The following is a 21,849-nucleotide window of genomic DNA, read 5'->3' as shown; positions in this document are numbered from 1 at the left end:
GAGCGGCACAGGCTTGGAGGGCCGAAGGGCCTGTTTCCTGTGCTGTACTGTTCTTTGTTCTTTGTTCTTGTTCTTTGTTCTTTATGCCAAAGTCTGCAGGGCTAAACCACCCTCCAAGCATAGCAGCGCGGCATGTGATTCTCCAGAGCCTGTCTCCTTGTCTCCAGCTTCTTCGAGGTCTTCCACCACGTGCGATTCCAGAGCGCCACCATTCCTGACAACAAAGACGCAAGACACGTGCGACCTGCAGGGGCCGCCACTTTTAGCGCCACCGACCACGTGCGATCCATGGGCGCAGCCATTTTGGTCGGCACCGACCGCAGACGACCAGCAGGGGTCATCATCATCAACCATCTCAGCTGCCTGCAGTTGCACTCAAGACCTAACGGTGGCGTCAATCATCCTGGACCAGGCCAAGCCTCACAGATTCGACAAGTCCATGATGGGCATAGAGGTAAATGGACGCCTAATTCATTGTTTGTTTGACAGCGGGAGCACGGAGAGTTTCATTCACCCTGACACTGTGAAGCGGTGCGGTCTCCGAGTACAGACTGTCAGACAGACAATTTCGATGGTGTCGAGGTCCCGATCTGTTACCGTGCTTGGGAGCTGCGTGGTCAACCTAACGGTGCGGGGCACAGTTTATGAGAACTTCAGGCTCCTCGTGTTACCGCACCTTTGCGCTCCGATACTCCTGGGACTAGACTTTATGGTCCACCTGAGGAGTGTAACCCTACAGTACGATGGGCCACTCCCTCCACTTTCAGTGGGAGAATAGCAGCCTCCAAATTGCCCAGCGCGCTCCACGTGTAGCCTCTCGACACTCGGAATCACCCTACCATCTTTATTCGAGAATCTCATGCCAGGCTGCAAGCCCATCGCAACTAACAGCAGGCGTTACAGCGCTGAGGATCGGATCTTTATTCGATCTGAAGTTCAGCGGCTCCTCAGGGAAGGGATCATTCAACCTAGTACTAGTCCATGGAGAGCGCAAGTCGTGGTGGTTAAAACTGGAGACAAACCCCGGATGGTCATAGACTATAGTCAGACCATTAATAGATACACACAGCTGGACACGTATCCTCTCCCGCGCATATCTGACATGGTCAACCAGATTGCGCAGTACCGGGTGTTCTCCACCATTGACTTGAAGTCAGCTTACCACCAGCTCCCCATTCGCCCAGAGGACCGAAAATATATGGCCTTTGAGGCGGATGGTCGTCTTTACCACTTTTTAAGGGTTCCCTTTGGCGTCACGAATGGGGACTCGGTCTTCCAGCGTGCAATGGACCGAATGGTGGACCAGAACGGGCTGCGGGCTACCTTCCCGTACCTGGACAATGTCACTATCTGTGGCCATGACTAGCAGGACCACGATGCCAATCTCCTTAGATTTTTACGCACTGCGTCTCGCCTGAATCTGACCTACAACAGGGAGAAGTGTGTATTTAGCAAGCGCTGCCTAGGAATTCTCGGATACGTGGTGGAAAACGGGGTCCTTGGCCCTGATCCAGACCGTATGCGTCCCCTCCTTGAACTCCCCCTACCCACTAGTATAAAAGCACTGAGAAGATGCTTAGGTTTCTTTTCATACTATGCACAGTGGGTTCCCAATTATGCGGACAAAGCCCGTCCGCTCATAAAGTCTACCTCTTTTCCCCTAGCAGCAGAGGCTCGCTTAGCCTTTGAAGGGATAAAAGCCGACATCGCGAAAACCACGATGCACGCTGTCGATGAGTCCATCCCCTTTCAGGTGGAGAGTGATGCATCTGATTTCGCCCTGGCCGCCACACTTAACCAGGCGGGCAGACCCGTCGCCTTTTTCTCTCGCACCCTCCAAGGCCCTGAAATTCGGCACTCCGCGGTGGAAAAAGAGGCTCAGGCCATTGTGGAGGCCGTCCGGCATTGGCACCATTACTTGGCGGGAAAACGATTCACCCTGCTCACGGACCAGCGGTCTGTGGCGTTCATGTTCAACAACACGTTACGGGGTAAGATCAAAAATGATAAAATCTTGAGGTGGAGAATCGAACTCTCCACCTACAACTATGATATCATGTACCGTCCGGGGAAGCTCAATGAGCCCTCAGACGCCCTGTCGCGTGGAACATGTGCAAGTGTGCAGGAGGATCGATTACAGGCCCTCCACAATGATCTCTGCCATCCGGGGATCACTCGGCTCTTCCATTTCGTAAAGGCCCGGAATCTACCCTACTCAGTGGATGATGTCAGGTCAATAACCCGAAGCTGCCAGGTATGTGCTGAATGCAAACCGCACTTCTACCGATCTGACAGGGCACACCTCATTAAGGCCACTCGCCCTTTTGAAAGACTGAGTGTGGACTTCAAGGTGCCCCTTCCTTCGACAGATCGGAACGTGTACTTCCTCAACGTGATTGACGAGTACTCACGATTCTTTTTTGCCATTCCCTGTTCAGACATGACCACTGCCATGGTTATCAAAGCATTACGGGATCTTTTCACCCTGTTCGGTTACCCCAGCTATATCCACAGTGATAGGGGCTCGTCATTTATGAGTGACGACTTGAGGCAATACCTGCTCTCAAAGGGGATTGCCTCAAGTAGAACTACGAGTTACAACCCCAGGGGTAACGGGCAGGTTGAAAGAGAAAATGCTACAGTCTGGAAGGCTGTCTGACTGGCGTTGAGGTCTAAGGGTCTTCCAGTCTCCCGTTGGCAAGAGGTACTTTCTGATGTGCTCCATTCCATCCGGTCCCTCCTGTGTACGGCAACCAACGCTACTCCACATGAGAGGATGTTTTCCTTCCCTAGGAAGTCTTCCTCTGGGACCTCATTGCCGTCTTGGTTGATGTACTCAGGACCTGTCCTCCTGTGGCGGCATGTTAGGACCCGCAAGTCCGACCCTTTGGTTGAACAGGTCCATCTCCTCCACGCCAACCCTCAATATGCCTATGTGGCATATCCTGACGGGCGAGAGGACACGGTCTCTATTAGAGATCTGGCGCCTGCAGGGGACTTGGAAACCCCAGTCGCTCCCACACCCCTAGTTAGGGACCCCTTGACCTTTATCTCCCCTCCTGACACGGCGCGGGCAGTATCGGGACCACCACTTAATCCTCTTACTCCCGTGTACAGCTTGTCTGAGTCCAGGAGATTGTCGCCACCTCGAGGCGTGCTCGAGTCCAGCAGATTGTCGCCACCTTGTGGTCCACCCGTCCGTGAGGAACTGGAGGAGTCACTGGACACCGCCTTGGAGAGAGGGTCATCACGGTCACCAAAACCGGCGTTACCGCCAGTGTTGAGGAGGTCGCAGAGACGGTGCGGTCCTCCAATACGACTGAACTTGTGAATATATGGACAGTTCGTTCTGTTTTTTTGCCCCGCCGGCCTTTGTTTTAAAGGAGGGGTGAATGTGGTGAACCATAGTTGGTTACCACTGAGTACTGAACCATAGATGGTCAGCACTATGGGTACTTGTAGATATGTTACTGTTGTCACTGTTGGGGTTAGGGTTGGGGTGTTCTACCTGTTGATATTGTTCTGTGGTACACTCCAGTTGGCTCCGCCTACCTGGAGGAGTATAAAGGTCACTGCACTGCCTGGTGACCCTTTAGTCTGGGATTGTATTGTATATAGTATGCTCCATTCTTGTTAGTAATAAAAGCCTTTATTTCCCGGGTACGATCTAGCCTCCCGAGTGATTTAATCGCGCATCAAACAGCAAGGTTATGTTGCAGCTGGAGTCCTGTGTCAAGTTTCGGTCTCCTTACTTGAAAAAAGATACACTGGCACTGGACGGGGTACAGAGGAGATTCACTAGGTTGATTCCGGTGTTGAGAGGGTTGGCATATGAGGAGAGACTGAGTAGATTGGGGCTATACTCATTGGAATTCAGAAGAATGAGGGGAAATCCTATAGAAACATATAAGATTGTGAAGGGAATAGTAAGATAGAAGCAAGGAAGTTGTTTCCACTGGTGGCTGAAACTAGAACTAAACATGGCCTTAAAATAAGGGGGAGCAGATTTAGGACTGAGTTGAAGAGGAACTTCTTCACCCAAAGGGTTGCGAATATGTGGAATTCCCTGCCCAGTGAAGTAGTTGAAGCGACCTCATTGAATGTTTTTAAGGCAAGGGTAGATAAATTTTTGAACAATAAAAGAATTAAGGGTTATGGTGAGCAGGTCGATAAGTGGAGCTGAGTCCACGAAAAGATCAGCCATGTCTCGTCAACATTAAGAGCATTCAAATGGTTATTGGATAAACATATGGATGATATTGGAATAGTGTAGATTAGAGGGGCTTTAGATTTGTTCCACTGGTCGGCGCAACATCGAGGGCCGAAGGGCCTGTACTGCGCTGTAGTGTTCTATGTTCTATGATCTTATTGAATGACTGAGCAGGCTCGAGGGACCAGATGGCCTATTCCTGCTCCTAGTTCCTATGTTCTTATGTTAGATCTGAGTTTACCCAGCATTTTCTGTTTTCAGTAAAGGAGAATTAATTTTTGGAGTGTGGACGGGGAAGTTATTAATCAGCTACTAAGATTTTAGACAGAATACATAATGCATTGACAGTACTACCAGTAAAGAGTTAAATGATTCTTAAAATAAAGTTAATAAGCTAATGAGAAAAATGGTTTACACATGTATAAATGCAGTAAGAGAATCAAACTAGTAATTCTGACTTTAAACTATTATTGCTATTTTAAAATGTATTTTAAGTATTGTATGAATCATTGTTCACTTCAGCCAAGAGCAGATTGCCATAAGGGATGATGGTAAATGTGAAGAGTTCAGAGCCAAAGGCCGGGGAACCATAGCAGTTAGCAGAATTCACATCAGAAAGTTTTTGATGAGGGAACATATTTTGCAACTTTATAAATCGGGACATTCATTGCCCAGACATGGAATAGATACATACTTGGATGCAGGATCACATGTCTATTCAACTTGGCAGTGAGCCAGTGGAATGTTCACTTTGACCTCTATGATGAGAGTTTATATTTACTTAGCAACTTCAGCCAAGATGGGAGTTAATGTCCGGATTGAATGGACAAATGACATATCATTATGCTTGGGATTCTATGATTCTATGTTGAATCCCATTCAACTTCATAAAATGGCTGAACTCCTGGCTGGTGAATGCCGGTTCATTGTCAGAGAGTAGCACTTCTGGGATTCCATATGTCGCAAATGAGGTGCGAATATTCTCTATCGTTATTGTTGTGATTGCTGAATGCACCCGATGTATGTCCAACCACTTTGAATGGTGTTATGATCTCCTCTCTGAGAACTAACACGCAACCACTGAAAGAGAAGTACCTCCCTTCATAACCTGTTCAAGTGTTTGTCAGAAGGTGAACATCTGCACTCCAACAGCTTTTTGTGGTCAAATCAAAATAACTATCTGACTCTCTGTAAAATAAACAAGTAATACCTTATTCTTCTAACAGTAAACAGGTTAATTAAACTATTAACAAATCAGATGAAACACAATTCGAATGGAATGCTGTTTAGATGTCTTGAGGAGTGTACATATTACAGAGAAGGAGGTGCTAGAAGTCTGAAAGCGCATCAAGATAGATAAATCTGTGGGACCTAATGAAGTATATCCCAGGACATTGTGGGAGGCCAGGGAGCAAATTGCAGGTCCCCTAGCAGAAATTTGAATTATCGATAGACACAGGTGAGGTGCCTGAAGATTGGAGGGTGGCAAATGTTGTGCCTTTGTTTAAAAAGGGCTGCAGGGAAAAGCCTGGGAACGACAGGCCGGTGAGCCTCACATCTGTGGTAGGTAAGTTGTTGGAAGGTATTTTGAGAGACAGGATCTATAAGCACTTAGACTCGCAAGAATTGATTAGGGACAGTCAGCATGGCTTTGTGAGTGGAAAATCATGTCTCACAAATTTGATTGAGTTTTTGGAAGGGGTAACCAAGAAAGTAGATGAGGGCAGTGCAGTTGATGTTGTCTACATGGACTTTAGCAAGGCCGTTGACAAGGTACCGCATAGTAGGTTGTTGCATAAGGTTAAATCTCACGGGATCCAGGGTGAGGTAGCCAAATGGATACAAAGCTGGTTTGATGACTGAACAGTAAGAAGTCTCACAACACCAGGTTAAAGTCCAACAGGTTTATTTGGCAGCACTAGCTTTCGGAGCCCCAAGCCCCTTCTTCAGGTGAGTGACACAAACAGGGCATATAAAGACACAAACTCAATTTACAAGATAATGGGTGGAATGCGTGTCTTTACAGGTAATCAAGTCTTAAAGGTACAGACAATGTGAGTGGAGAGAGGGTTAAGCACAGGTTAAAGAGATGTGTATTGTTTCCAGCCAGGACAGTTAGTGAGATTTTGCAAGCCCAGGCCAGTCGTGGGGGTTACAGATAGTGTGACATGAACCCAAGATCCCAGTTGACGCCGTTCTCATGTGTGTGGAACTTGGCTATCAGTCTCTGCTCAGCGATTCTGCGTTGTCGTGTGTCGTGAAGGCCGCCTCGGAGAACGCTTACCCGAAGATCAGAGGCTGAATGCCTGTGACTGCTGAAGTGTTCCCCAATTGGAAGGGAACACTCCTGCCTGGTGACTGTTGAACGGTGTTCATTCATTCGTTGTCATAGCGTCTGCATGGTCTCACCAATGTACCATGCCTCGGGACATCCTTTCCTGCAGCGTATCAGGTAGACAACATTGGCCGAGTTGCAAGAGTTGATGACAGAAGCTAGAGGGTGGTGGTAGAGGGTTGTTCTTCAAACTGGAAACCTGTGACCAGTGGTGTGCCTCAGGGATTGGTGCTGGGTCCACTGTTATTTGTCATTTATATTAATGATTTGGATGAGAATTTAGGAGGCATGATTAGTAAGTTTGCAGATGACACCAAGATTGGTGGCATAGTGGACAGTGAAGGTTACCTCCGATTGCAATGGGATCTTGATCAATTGGGCCAGTGGGTGACTAATGGCAGATGGAGTTTAATTTAGATAAATGCAAGGTGATGCATTTTGGTAGATTGAACCAGGGCAGGACTTACTCAGTTCATGGTAGGGCGTTGGGGAGAGTTACATAACACAGAGACCTAAGGGTACATGTTCATAGCTCCTTGAAAGTGGAGTCACAGGTGGACAGAGTGGTGAAGAAGGCATTCAGCATGCTTGGTTTCATTGGTCAAAACATTGAATACAGGAGTTGGGACGTTTTGTTGAAATTGTACACGACATTGGTAAGGCCACACTTGGAATATTGTGTACAGTTCTGGTCACCCTATTATAGAAAGGATATTATTAAACTAGAAAGAGTGCAGAAAAGATTTACTAGGATGCTACAGAGACTTGATGGTTTGAGTTATAAGGAGAAGCTTGATAGACTGGAACTTTTTTCTCTGGAGCATAGAAGGCTGAGGGGTGATCTTATAGAGGTCTATAAAATAATGAGGGGCATAGATCAGCTAGAAAGTCAATATCTTTTCACAAACGTAGGGGTGTCTAAAACTAGAGGGCATCGGTTTAAGGTGAGAGGGGAGAGATACAAAAGTGTCCAGAGGGGCAATTTTTTCAACTGAGGGTGGTGAGTGTCTGGAACAAGCTGCCAGAGGTAGTAGTAGAGGCGGGTACAATTTTGTTTTTTAAAAAGTGTTTGGACAGTTACATGGGTAAGGTGGGTATAGAGGAATAGAACATAGAACATAGAAAGTCACAGCACAAACAGGCCCTTCGGCCCACAAGTTGCGCCGATCACATCCCCACCTCTAGGCCTATCTATAGCCCTCAATCCCATTAAATCCCATGTACTCATCCAGAAGTCTCTTAAAAGACCCCAACGAGTTTGCCTCCACCACCACCGACGTCAGCCGATTCCACTCACCCACCACCCTCTGAGTGAAAAACTTACCCCTGACATCCCCCCTGTACCTACCCCCCAGCACCTTAAACCTGTGTCCTCTCGTAGCAACCATTTCAGCCCTTGGAAATAGCCTCTGAGAGTCCACCCTATCCAGACCCCTCAACATCTTGTAAACCTCTATCAGGTCACCTCTCATCCTTCGTCTCTCCAGGGAGAAGAGACCAAGCTCCCTCAACCTATCCTCATAAGGCATGCCCCCCAATCCAGGCAACATCCTTGTAAATCTCCTCTGCACCCTTTCAATGGCTTCAACATCTTTCCTGTAATGAGGTGACCAGAACTGCGCGCAGTACTCCAAGTGGGGTCTAACCAGGGTCCTATAAAGCTGCAGCATTATCTCCCGACTCCTAAACTCAATCCCTCGATTAATGAAGGCTAGTACGCCATACGCCTTCTTGACCGCATCCTCCACCTGCGAGGCCGATTTAAGAGTCCTATGGACCCGGACCCCAAGGTCCTTCTGATCCTCTACACTGCTAAGAATGGTACCCTTCATTTTATACTGCTGCTCCATCCCATTGGATCTGCCAAAATGGATCACTACACACTTATCCGGGTTGAAGTCCATCTGCCACTTCTCCGCCCAGTCTTGCATTCTATCTATGTCTCGCTGCAACTTCTGACATCCCTCCAAACTATCCACAACACCACCTACCTTGGTGTCGTCAGCAAACTTACCAACCCATCCCTCCACTTCCTCATCCAGGTCATTTATGAAAATGACAAACAGCAAGGGTCCCAGAACAGATCCCTGGGGCACTCCACTGGTCACTGACCTCCATGCAGAGAAAGACCCCTCCACAGCCACTCTCTGCCTTCTGCAGGCAAGCCAGTTCTGGATCCACAAGGCAACAGCCCCTTGGATCCCATGCCCTCTCACTTTCTCAAGAAGTCTTGCATGGGGGACCTTATCGAACGCTTTGCTGAAGTCCATATAGACCACATCCACCGCTCTTCCTTCGTCAATGTGCTTGGTCACATTTTCAAAGAACTCAACCAGGCTCGTAAGGCACGACCTGCCCCTGACAAAGCCGTGCTGACTACTTTTGATCATACTAAACTTCTCTAGATGATCATAAATCCTGTCTCTCAGGATCCTCTCCATCAACTTACCAACCACTGAGGTTAGACTCACCGGTCGGTAATTTCCCGGGCTGTCCCTGTTCCCTTTCTTGAATATAGGGACCACATCCGCAATCCTCCAATCCTCCGGAACCTCTCCCGTCTCCATCGACGATGCAAAGATCATCGCCAAAGGCTCCGCAATCTCCTCCCTCGCCTCCCACAGTAACCTGGGGTACATCCCATCCGGTCCCGGCGACTTACCAACCTTGATGCCATTCAATAGTTCCAACACATCCTCTTTCTTTATGTCCACATGCTCGATCCTTTCTGTCCTCCGCAATCCAGCAGTACAACCACCCAGATCCCTTTCCACCGTGAATACCGAGGTAAAGTATTCATTAAGCACCTCCGCCATTTCTAACGGTTCCGCACAAACTTTTCCCCCTTCACCTTTTAAGGGTCCTATGCCTTCACATCTCATCCTTTTACTCTTGACATATTTGTAGAAAGCCTTGGGATTCTCCTTAATCTTACCCGCCAAGGTCTTCTCATGACCCCTTCTCGCTCTCCTAATTTCCTTCTTAAGCTCCTTCCTACATCGCGTATACTCCTCTAAATCCTTAACACCTCCTAGCTCTCTGAACCTTCTGTACGCCTCTCTTTTCTTATTTACCAGGTTCATCACAACCTTCGTGCACCACGGTTCCCGTACCCTACCAACACCCCCCTGTCTCATCGGAACGTTGTCATGCAGAGCTCCAGACAAACATTCCTTGAAAATCCTCCACTTTCCTTCGGTACTTTTCCCCAAGAATGCCTCCTTCCAATTTACCCGTCTAATTTCCTCCCTATGGGCCAAATGCGGCCAATTGGGACTAGCTTCGGGGTTTTAAAAAAAAGGCATGGACAAGTTGGGCTGAAAGGCCTGTTTCCATGCTGTAAACCTCTATGACTCTATGAGATAATTATAATTCCCACTTATTTACAAAAACAAATAGAATTTTTAGTCACTCTCAAATTTCAATCAGGTTTGTCTTCTTCCAGGATTTCTGTGCTGATTTTCGTTTTTGTTTTGATTTGATTTGATTTATTATTGTCACATGTATTAGCATACAGTGAAAAGTATTGTTTCTTGCGCGCTATACAGACAAAGCATACCATTCATAGAGAAGGAAAAGAGAGAGTGCAGAATGTGGTGTTACAATCATAGCTAGGGTATAGAGAAAGATCAACTTAATGCAAGGTAGTTCCATTCAAAACTCTGACAGCAGCAGGGAAGACGCTGTTCTTGAGTCGGTTGGTACATGACCTCCGACTTTTGTATCTTTTTCCTGACGGAAGAAGGTGGAAGAGAGAATGTCCGGGGTGCGTGTGGTCTTTAATTATGCTGGCTGCTTTGCCGAGGCAGCAGGAAATGCAGACAGAGTCAATGGATGGGAGGGTGGTTTCTTCTGTTGTTCTGTTGGTACCTTTATGATGGAGATGAGGCTTTCTTTTAAGACATAAATGTGGCTGTTACACTCGCAGAGAACAGTTACTATCTGTGTCTTTCTCTCTCTCTAGCTGTGATCTGTGGCAGTCGGTCTTCTGGCAGTTTGGAGCTACGAGTTGTGTCCTTTATACTCTCAATAACATACCAGAAATCCCCACAATAGGATTGGTTTACAGGTTATCAAAACATCAAATTCAAATCCAATAGGCTGCTGCTATTCAAATTCCTATTTCAAATTGATTGATTAAAATTCAAAACATGTTCTAATTCAAATGCGTAAAGCCTGTTACCAAAGCAACCCTGATGTTTTTGCGTCTGATCCAGTGGGGCCGATTTTACCAAATCGGCTCTAAGTGCTGGGTGCGGTCGTAAATCAAACCCGCGCCCGGCAGCCGCGCTCCAGTGCCCCCATACGCCTTTTTTTGGCGTGGGTCCAGTGGGCGGGGCCTAGTGCATTTGCATCTGTAGGAGCACCGAACTGCGCATGTGCAGTTCGAAGCCGACAGCACTCAGCGCGCCCGAGCGCGAAAGTCAAAGGCAGTGCTCACAGCACTGCTGTCTGCGCTGCCTTTGACTTTCCCTGGTTGGGGGGGGGGGGGTGGTGTCGGGGAGGGGTGGAATGTGACATCTCTTCCCTGGGGGGGGGGGTCTGACATCTCTTTCCTGAGGGGGGGTGGTTGGGGGAGGGATGTGATATCTCTTCCCTGGAGGGAGGGCGGGGGTAGGGGGGGCTTGTGATGTCTCTTCCCTGGGGTGGGGTGGGGGGCAGGGGGGGGGATGTGACGTCTCTTCCCTGAGGGGGGGTGGTGGGGGGGGATGTGACGTCTCCGCCCCCCCCCCCCAGAGGCAGAGATGTCACATTCCCCCCCGTATCCCCCCCTGACCTTTCCATTGCCTCTATCAGTACTGAGATTAACTTTTGTGAATACGGGGTCCTTTTGCATTCAAAGACGTGTATTTTGTGTGGCCACTGGGAGGGTATCCAGAAAATCCGTCTCTTCTACTTGGAGTACCATCGGTGGGGTGTCTGCTAAAGGTAGCCTACTTAAGGCATCTGTGTTTGTCACTCGAACTCTTAACCAGTGCTGTAACTGATAGTTGTAAACTGCCAATAATAATGCCTGGATCTGAGCTGATGCTATCGGTGGTACCGCCTTGTCCTCTTAGTAGTCCAAGTAACGGCTTGTGATCAGTAACCCTTCTTTTTAAATATGGGCATACTTTCTTTCTGCTATAGCTAAGGTCCAGGAGGCATAAGCTATTGGGTGTTCCTCTCCATTTGGACATCTAAGTGCTAATACTGTCCCGATGCCGTAATAAGATGCAGCACAGGTTAGCACTAACTCTTTTCTGGGATCGTAATGTAGTAAGACATTCGATGATGATAGCTGTTGCTTTATTTTCTTGAAAGCGAGGTCTTGACAGGCAGACATTCCCAAGCTTGAACTTTTTTTAGCTGTGATGTAGCAGAACCAAGATGGAGACCGGGTTTGGTATGAATTTTCTGTAGGACGTCAGCAGCCTAAAATCTCCTGGATTGAGGTGGGCGTTGGAGTATCTTTTATCACCTGCACTGGTCTTCTAAAGGATGTGGACCTAACTTGTCCACTTTATAACCCAGACAGGTCACTTGGAGTACCAAGAAGACATATTTCTCCCTCTTTAATCACATGCCGGCTTTTGAAAAATGGCTAAGGACTTCCTCCAGTTTCAGTAGGTATTCTGCCTTTGTTTTACCTGTAATGCGAACGTCTTCTGTCATCCAGCCAATTTTGTATCAATTTAGCTATCTTACCTTGGATCTCATGAGATTTAACCTTATGCAACAACCTACCATGCAGTACCTTGTCAACGGCCTTGCTAAAGTCCATGTAGGCAACATCAACTGCACTGCCCTCATCTACCTTCTTGGTTACTCCTTCAAAAAACTCAATTAAATTTGTGAGAGATGATTTTCCACTCACAAAGCCATGCTGACTGTCCCTAATCAGTCCTGTGTCTCTAAATGCCTGTAAATCCTGTCTCTCAAAATACCTTCCAACAACTTACCCAGCACAGATGTGAGGTTGACTGGCCTGTAGTTCCCAGGCTTTTCCCTGCAGCCCTTTTTAAACCAAGGCACATTTGCCACTCTCCAACCTTCAGGCACCTCACCCATGACTATCGATGATTCAAATATCTCTGCTAGGGGACCCGCAATTTGCTCCCTAGCCTCCCACAATGTCCTGGGATACACTTCATCAGGCCCGGTGGATTTATCTACCATGATGTGCTTTTAAAATTTATAGCACCTCTTTCTCTGTAATATGTACACTCCTCAAGACATCATTATTTATTTCCCCAAGATCCCTAACATCCATGCTTTTCTCAACAGTAAATACTGATGAGAAATATTCATTTAGGTTCTCACCCATTTCTTGTGGATCCGCACATAGATGATCTTGTTGATCCTTAAGAGGCCCTACTCTCTCCCTTTTGCCCTTTATGTATTTGTAGAAGCTCTTTGGATTCTCCTTTGCCTTATCTGCCAAAACTACCTTGTGTCCCCTTTTTGCCCTCCTGATTTATTTCTTAACTCTCCTCCTACAACCCCTATTCTCTTCAAGGGATTCACTTGATCCCAGCTGCCTATGCATGTCATGTGCCTCCTTCTTCTTCTTGACCTGGGCCTCAATATCCCAAGTCATCCAGGGTTCCCGACTTCTGCCAGCCTTGCCCTTCACTCTAAGAGGAATGTGCTTACCCTGTACCCTGGTTAACACACTTTTGAAAGACTTCCACTTACCAGACATCCCTTTGCCTTCCCACAGACACCCCCGATTAACTTTTGAAAGTTCCTGCCTGATACCATCAAAACAGTGCTGCAAGGGAGAGTGTTCAAGGATTTTGACCCAACAAAAAAGTGAAGGTATCAGAATATATTTCCATGTCAGGATGGTGAGGGGAACTCCCAGGTGGTGGTGTTCCCACGTGTCTGCTGCTCTTCTAGATGGTTCAATTCAATATAAATCACCTCCTTGGTTTGTCATTGGCTTGGATTCACCAGAATATTAATTTGTTCTTTCTATTGGCACTTAGTTCATATAGTGTTAAATAAATAAATAAAGTTGTCAAGGGGAGGTCATATCTGACAAATCTGTTAGAGTTCTTTGAGGAGGTAACAAGGAAGTTAGATAAAGGAGAACCAGTGGACGTGATTTATTTAGATTTCCAGAAGGCTTTTGACAAGGTGCGGCATAAGAGGCTGTTAAATAAGTTAAGTGCCCATGGTATTAAGGGTAAGATCCTGGCATGGATAGAGGATTGGCTGACTGGCAGAAGGCAGAGAGTGGGGATAAAGGGGTCTTTTTCAGGATTGCAGCCGGTGACTAGTGCTGTGCCTCAGGGGTCTGTGCTGGGACCACAACTTTTCACAATATACATTAACGATTTGGAGGAAGAAACTGAAAGCCCTGTTGCTAAGTTTGCAGATGATACAAAGAGATGTAGAGGGACAGGTAGTATTGAGGAAGCAGCGGGGCTGCAGAAGGACTTGGACAGGTTAGGAGAGTGGGCAAAGGAGTGGCAGATGGAATACAATGAGGAAAAGTGTGAGGTATGCATTTTGGAAGGAGGAATGGAGGCATAGACTATTTTCTAAATGGGAAAATGCTTAGGAAATCAGAACCACAAAGGGACTTGGGAATCATTGTTCAAGATTCTCTTAATGTTAACGTGCAGGTTCAGTCGGCAGTTAGGAAGGCAAATGCAATGTTAGCATTCATGTCGAGAGGGCCAGAATACAAGAGCAGGGAAGTACTTCTGAGGCTGTATAAGGCTCTGGTCAGAGCCCCATTTGGAGTATTGTAAGCAGTTTTGGGCCCCATATCTAAGGAAGGATGTGCTGGCCTTTGAAAAGGTCCAGAGGAGGTTCACAAGAATGATCCGTTGAATGCAAAGCTTGTTGTATGAGGATCGGTTGAGGACTCTGGGTTTGCACTCATAGAACATAGAACATAACAGCACAGAACAGGCCCTTCGGCCCACGATGTTGTGCCGACCTTCATCTGAAACCAAGATCAAGCTATCCTACTCCCTACCATCCTGGTGTGCTCCATGTGCCTATCCAATAACCGCTTAAATGTTCCTAAAGTGTCTGACTCCACTATCACTGCAGGCAGTCCATTCCACACCCCAACCACTCTCTGCGTGAAGAACCTACCTCTGATATCCTTCCTATATCTCCCACCACGAACCCTATAGTTATGCCCCCTTGTAATAGCTCCATCCACCCGAGGAAATAGTCTTTGAACGTTCACTCGATCTATCCCCTTCATCATTTTATAAACCTCTATTAAGTCTCCCCTCAATCTCCTCCGCTCCAGAGAGAACAGCCCCAGCTCCCTCAACCTTTCCTCATAAGACCGACACTCCAAACCAGGCAGCATCCTGGTAAATCTCCTCTGCACTCTTTCCAGCGCTTCCACATCCTTCTTATAGTGAGGTGACCAGAACTGCACGCAATATTCCAAATGCGGTCTCACCAAGGTCCTGTACAGTTGCAGCATAACCCCACGGCTCTTAAACTCCAACCCCCTGTTAATAAAAGCTAACACACTATATGCCTTCTTCACAGCTCTATCCACTTGAGTGGCAACCTTTAGAGTTTAGAAGGGTGAGGGGGGATCTTCTTGAAACTTACAGGATACTGTGAGGCCTGGAGAGAGTGGACATGGAGAGGCTGTTTCTACTATAGGAAAAACTAGAACCAGAGTGCTCAACCTCAGGCTCAAGGGACGATTCTTTAAAACAGAGATGAGGAGGAATTTCTTCAGCCAGAGAGTGGTGAATCTGTAGAACTCTTTGCCGCAGAAGGCTGTGGAGGCCAGGTCATTGAGTGTCTTTAAGACAGAGATAAATAGGTTCTTGATTAATAAGAGGATCCGAGGTTGTGGGGAAAAGGCAGGAGAATGGGGATGAGAAAAATATCAGCTATGATTGAATGGCGGAGCGGACTCGATGGGCTGAGTGGCTTAATTCTGCTCCTATGTCTTGTGGTTTCATGGTCTTAAATGAGTTCCAAGCTATTGGATCCACCTTTTTGAGGCTGGTGCCACTAAACCTGAAGATACCTATGAAGTTCTTAATTTATAACAAAATTATTACTTCAGGTGTTCTGTTCCTATTTCAAAAATCCTGGCCTAATTGTTATTCAAAACAGTGATAAAAATATTTACAAAATTGTAATTGTGTTCCTCACACTGCTTTTTGATAATTTTTACCTTTAACATTTTTGAATGACTTGCTTTCAAAACATTGATCACTGCCTTGCAATGTTGTCCTCTAAGCTGCTCTATGATGGAATTGAATTTAGCAGACATGCATTTCCAATATTCCAGTTCAGTGAGGGGACCTGAATTTTCTGCTTCTTTTCTCACTTGATTACTTTGGGCCAATACCTGTGGATAAAAAAAAACATACTTCATGATTTACATTTTTATCATTAGTAATCAAGTTTCCAGAAGTTAAACCTTAAATCAGATAGTGGCTTTTTGAAAATAATTAAATAAAGTTTAGTTTACTTATTAGTGTCACAAATAGGCTTACATTAACACTGCAATGAAGTTACTGTAAAAATCCACTAATCGTCACACTTGGTGCCTGTTCGGATACACTGATGGAGAATTTAGAATGGCCAATGCAGCTAACTACTATGTCTTGCTGGGAGGAAACCGGAGAACACAGATATGGGGAGAACATGCAGACTCCGCATAGACAGTGACCCAAACCAGGAATCGAACTGAGTCCCTGGCGCTATCAACCCTTTAAAAAGGGTACCCTTTTCAAGATGCTGAATTGTTGGCGAAGTGGACACCAGCATGATTTTGTGTGGCACGCACCTTCAATTTGTGTTAAACAAAAAAGAGGAGGCGATTTTAACTCCCTCCCCTGCCAGTCAATTGGCGGGCAAGCTGGTAAGATCGTGAGAGAGCTAATTCACACACAAATTCTTGCCTGTCGCGGTCTTACCAGCATCGGATATCCAAAGAGATTAGTCTCGCGCTGGCTTTCGGGCAATTTAGGACCTCACCACTCCTCCTGTTGGTAGAATCCAAGTTTGGCTGACAAAGTCAGGTAAGATTCGATTTTTAAGTCAACCAAAAAAAACACGAATTTCTCCCATTTTTTGGTAAGATCACTCCTAGAGTGTCTGAAAATCATGACGGGAAAAACCAGAGTGCAGCTGGTGGGCTACTCTCCACTTTTCTTGCTTGAGCTGACACTGAAAAAAAAAGGAAATTTGTAGACTTTAATTTTGCTCCCACTAGTAATCCATTTACTTATTTTCAGCCAAGAAATAAGAGAGAGGGGTTGGGGGGGCCTGCTACCACTCTTCAACGATCGGTCGGGGGAGGGCGGCGGGTCTGTGATCGTGGGGTGGGGGGGGAATCGGCGAGGTCTGTATCGCAATTGCAGGGGGGTGGGGGAGCTGCTTCAGGCAGCCTGCACTAGCAGGGGCCTGACAGCTCTCTCTTTTCTGTTAAACCCCTGCTACTGCTAATGCGGATGTGCAGCATCAGAAGCCTGCACATGCGCACTATCTCCCACTGCAGGCTTTGGGCATGTTAAGCCCCGCCCACAGGCTTCTGCAGCGAGCAACAGGCTTGCTCAAATTTTTGCAGGCAGATTGCATATGGAGCAAGGGAGGGTGGGGGGGTTGGTGGCTGAAAACACACCCAAACGACGGATCTAAAACTCTCCCAGTTTCAAGTCCGCCCAGCACGTTAAAAAAAATGGTAAAATTGTCCCCATTGTTTAAAGGTTTCACATTGGATCTTGTGAAATTTAGGCAACTTTATTGCCCCTATCTTTTTTTTAGGTGAATGCCCTGAGTTTTTCCCTTGCCAGATTTGTGATCAACCGAGGCAAGTTCTGCAGGTCAAGCGCTCAGATAAAGCTCCTCCTGTCGAAGTCAAATGATAGGCAAAAATATTTGAGGCTCATCCATGATATGAGAGTGCAAGTACAAGAAAATTGGGCCAGTGTGACATTTTCACAGTAACTTCATTGCAGTGTTAATGTAAGCCTACTTGTGACTAATAAGTAAACTTTTATAACTTTGTAACTTTGATTTACAAAGTCAAGACTCAGTTGGGAAATCAGAATGAACTCAAACATTACAAGACAAAGCAAATTGAAAATTGGAATATAAAATCATTTATTTTCAAAACAGATATTTCTGTGGTGCATAAGGAGGAAAATGAGACATTAATCTTGTTAGATTTAATAGTTTATTAAACAAACCTGTTCGAGCTGATTGCGCCACATCAAAAGTAAATTTTCAATTTGTAAAATCATTTCTGGGTTTGATGCTGCAGCTTTCACTTGCTCAAATGAACGGAGCTGAGAAAGATCAACCGTCTCACTCTTCAGCACAACAGCTTTTTCAAGACTTGCTTTTGTACCTTAAGAAAATATATAATCACAGAAGACAGATAGGTCATTCAGTCTGCTTTCATTCCTTTCAGGCAATGCAGCAGATCACAACTTCTGGCATCAAAAAAAATGTCCTCATCTCTCCTCTGGTTCTTTGTCGAACTGCCTTCATTATAAGTCTTGTGGTTAATGACCCTGCCGTCAGTAGAAAAAATGGTCAGAATTTTATCGCCCTGTCCACCCCAGGAATCGGAATGGGTGAGTGGCGGACAATGGAAGGTCCATTGACCTCGGGTAGGGTTTTATGGTTTCGGGACAAGCGAGGCTGTGAAGTTCCACCCAGTGTGTCAATTTTTGCTCCATGAAAACTGTTCAGAATTTTGAACATCTCTTAATATATCTGATATAATGTCCTTGGCAGACAGGATTAAGGAGAATCCCAAGGCATTTTATTCATACGTTAGGAACAAAAGGGTTGTCAGGGAAAAAATCGGACAAAAGTGGGGAATTATGCTCAGAGCCCAAAGAAGTAGGGGAGATCCTAAATGAATACTTTGCGTCGGTATTCACAAAGGAGAGGGATGTGTTGACTGGGAGTGTCTCGGAGGGGAGTGTTGAACCGTTAGAGAAAATCTCCATTACAAGGGAGGAAGTGTTAGGTTTTTTAGAGAATATAAAGACTGACAAATCCCCAGGGCCTGATGGAATCTATCCAAGGCTGCTCAGGGAGATGAGAGATGAAATCGTTGGGCCTCTGACACAAATCTTTGTCTCGTCACTGGACACAGGTGAGGTCCAAGAGGATTGGAGGATAGCTAATGTGGTCCCGTTATTTAAGAAGGGTAGGAAGGATAACTCGGGTCATTATAGGCCGGTGAGCTTGACGTCCGTGGTAGGGAAGTTGTTGGAGAGGATTCTTAGAGATAGGATGTATGCGCATTTAGAAAGGAATAAACTCATGAACGATAGTCAGCATGGTTTTGTGAGAGGGAGGTCATGCCTCACTAACCTGGTGGAGTTTTTTGAAGAAGTGACCAGAATGGTTGACGAGGGAAGGGCCGTGGATGTCGTCTATATGGACTTTAGTAAAGCGTTTGACAAAGTGCCTCATGGTAGGTTGGTGCAAAAGGTTGGATTTCATGGGATAAAGGGCGAGGTGGCTAGATGGGTGGAGAACTGGTTGGTCACAGAAGACAGAGGGTGGTAGTGGAAGGGTCTTTTTCCGGCTGGAGGCCTGTGACTGGTGGTGTTCCACAGGGCTCTGTATTGGGACATCTGCTGTTTGTGATTTATATAAACGATCTGGAAGAAGGTGTAATTGGGGTGATCAGGAAGTTTGCAGATGAAGCGAAATTGGCTGGACTTGCAGATAGTGAGGAACATTGTCAGAGCCTACAGTTGGATACAGATAGGCTGGAAATTTGGGCAAAGAAATGGCAGATGGAGTTCAATCCAGATAAATGCAAAGTGATGCATTTTGGTAGAGCTAATGTAGTGGGGAGCTATACGATAAATGGCAGAACCATAAAGGGTGTAGATACGCAGAGGGACCTGGGTGTGCAAGTCCACAGATCCTTGAAGGTGACGTCACAGGTGGAGAAGGTGGTGAAGAAGGCATATGGCATGCTTGCCTTTATAGGACGGGGCATAGAGTATAAAAGTTGGGGTCTGATGTTGCAGATGTATAGAACGTTGGTTCGGCCGCATTTGGAATACTGCGGCCAGTTCTGGTCGCCACACTACCAGAAGGATGTGGAGGCTTTAGAGAGAGTACAGAGGAGGTTTACCAGGATGTTGCCTGGTATGGAGGGGCTCAGTTATGAGGAGAGATTGGGTAAACTGGGCTTGTTCTCACTGGAAAGACGGAGGATGAGGGGTGACCTAATAGAGGTGTATAAAATTATGAAAGGCATAGATAGGGTGAACGGTGGGAAGCTTTTTCCCAGGTCGGTGGTGACGTTCACGAGGGGTCATAGGTTCAAGGTGAGGGGGGGCAGGTTTAACACGGATATCAGAAGGACATATTTTACACAGAGGGTGGTGGAGGCCTGGAATGCGCTGCCAGGCAAGGTGGTGGAGGCGGGCACTCTGGGAACGTTTAAGACTTATCTAGATAGCCACATGAACGGAGTGGGAATGGAGGGATACAAAAGAATGGTCTAGTTTGGACCAAGGAGCGGCGCGGGCTTGGAGGGCCGAAGGGCCTGTTCCTGTGCTGTATTGTTCTTTGTTCTATCTCCCCTTAATCTTTTTACCAATTGGAGAATTTCTACATCCGGGAAGACATTGTCACTGATTGTAACTGAGTACCTCATCTCTGGGACTCTCTTTTTCATTCACTCAAAACCATGTCAACCTTCCTAAAATTTGTTGCACAGATTTGAATACACAAGGAGGAATTTTAATAAGCTGACCAGTTTACAGCAGGAGGAAAGAGTGGAGCTGCAGCATCTGGTCAGGAACTCATTCCTTAGTAAAGCAAACTTTGCAATGTTTGCTTATTCCAGTCATGGCAAGCATTCATTTTCAGGATTCATTATCAATCAGAGTTCTGATGAAATATTGGGCAAGATTTTCTGATCCCACCCATCCCAGGACCAGAAATTTCCACCCAAAGTCAATAGATCTTTCACTGGTCCATCAAATTATCTGTCCCGCCCACAAAGTTACCTGTGGTGGACGGAACAGGAAAGTTTAGACTCTTGTATTTTTCAGTATATTCATAATATCACGCTGGTATACTGTGAAATAGGCTGTGCATCTGAGTAAGGATGTGAATACTTAATGAAACTGAAGACAGTATACTACAGGGGTCGGAACATCAAAGGGGAGTTAGGTGTGAGGACAGGTAGTTTGAAGTGGATAGGAGCAGAGCTGGGACGGAGTAACAATGGGCAGCAAGAATAGAAATTTACATTAAGATGGTGAGGGAAGTGACATGAAGTCAGCTCATTATATTTCAAAAGGACCATGTCCAATTGGCATCAAGTGTAAATTGATGGAGCAGAGAGGCAAGTTTACTTTTATCTTAAACGTAGTGGACAGAACATAACTGCCAATTCTAGGAAAGAGAATGTCAAAAGGAATGTGGAACAAAAGATGAAAAAAAACATTTGAAGAGAGGTTGAAGACTGCAGGTGTGTGGCTATGAGATCCTGAAGCAGTGCGTGCTGGAAACAAAGGGTGCGATTTTTCTCCCACTCCAGAGCGTGTTTGGTGGCAGCAGGGGTGGCGCATGCTTGCTGGAAGCAGGATCTTATGGTCCCGCTGTTGGTCAATGGGATTTCCTGTTGAACGCATCCCTCTGCTGCCGGGAAACCCATAGCAGACTGCAGGATCCTGCCAGCATGAACAGCAGTGAGATTTAAGCGAGACCTGTGTAAAAACAACTGCCGCCACATTCAGAAAAGTCATAGAGTCATAGAATTTTACCGCATGAAAACAGGCCCTTCGGCCCAATTTGCCCGCTCCTTTTTTAACCACTGTTAGTGTTTGTATCTGCACACAGCGTTTGTGTCTGCAAAGTTTTTAGACAAGTTTTGGCTTCTCAGTATCATAGAAACATAGAAACATAGAAAAACTACAGCACAAAACAGGCCCTTCAGCCCCACAAGTTGTGCCGAACATATCCCTATCTTTTAGGCCTACCTATCCTTGAAGATCCTTGAAGGTGACGTCAAAGGTGGAGAAGGTAGTGAATGAGGCAGATGGCATGCTTGCCTTTATAGGACGGGGCATAGAGTATAAAAGTTGGGGTCTGATGTTGCAGATGTATAGAACGTTGGTTCGGCCGCATTTGGAATACGTCACACTGGTCGTCACACTACCGGAAGGACGTGGAGGCTTCAGAGAGATTGCAGAGGAGGTTTACCAGGATGTTGCCTGGTATGGAAGGGCTTAGTTATGAGGAGAGATTGGGTAAACTGGGGTTGTTTTCAATGGAAAGATGGAGGATGAGGGGTGACCTAATAGAAGTGTATAAAATTATGAAAGGC

General features: G+C 46.3%; 1 protein-coding gene across 1 annotated transcript in view; it reads right to left on the bottom strand.

Annotated features, from left to right (window-relative positions):
* The window catches only part of LOC144493945 (dynein axonemal heavy chain 8-like), a 1,745,965-nt gene that overhangs the window by 1,590,688 nt on the left and 133,428 nt on the right, over positions 1-21,849 (bottom strand). The window contains exons 9-10 of the mRNA XM_078213522.1: positions 17,723-17,883; positions 15,700-15,876 (exon numbers count right to left, since the gene is read on the bottom strand). Coding sequence (XP_078069648.1) covers positions 15,700-15,876; positions 17,723-17,883 — 338 coding nt within the window. The remainder of the gene's footprint in view (positions 1-15,699; positions 15,877-17,722; positions 17,884-21,849) is intronic.

The sequence above is a fragment of the Mustelus asterias genome, chromosome 5 (genome assembly GCF_964213995.1).
Source record: "Mustelus asterias chromosome 5, sMusAst1.hap1.1, whole genome shotgun sequence".
In the NCBI taxonomy this organism is placed as follows: domain Eukaryota; kingdom Metazoa; phylum Chordata; class Chondrichthyes; order Carcharhiniformes; family Triakidae; genus Mustelus; species Mustelus asterias.
Note: the sequence above shows the minus strand (reverse complement) of the source record. Positions and strands in the feature narration are given on the sequence as shown.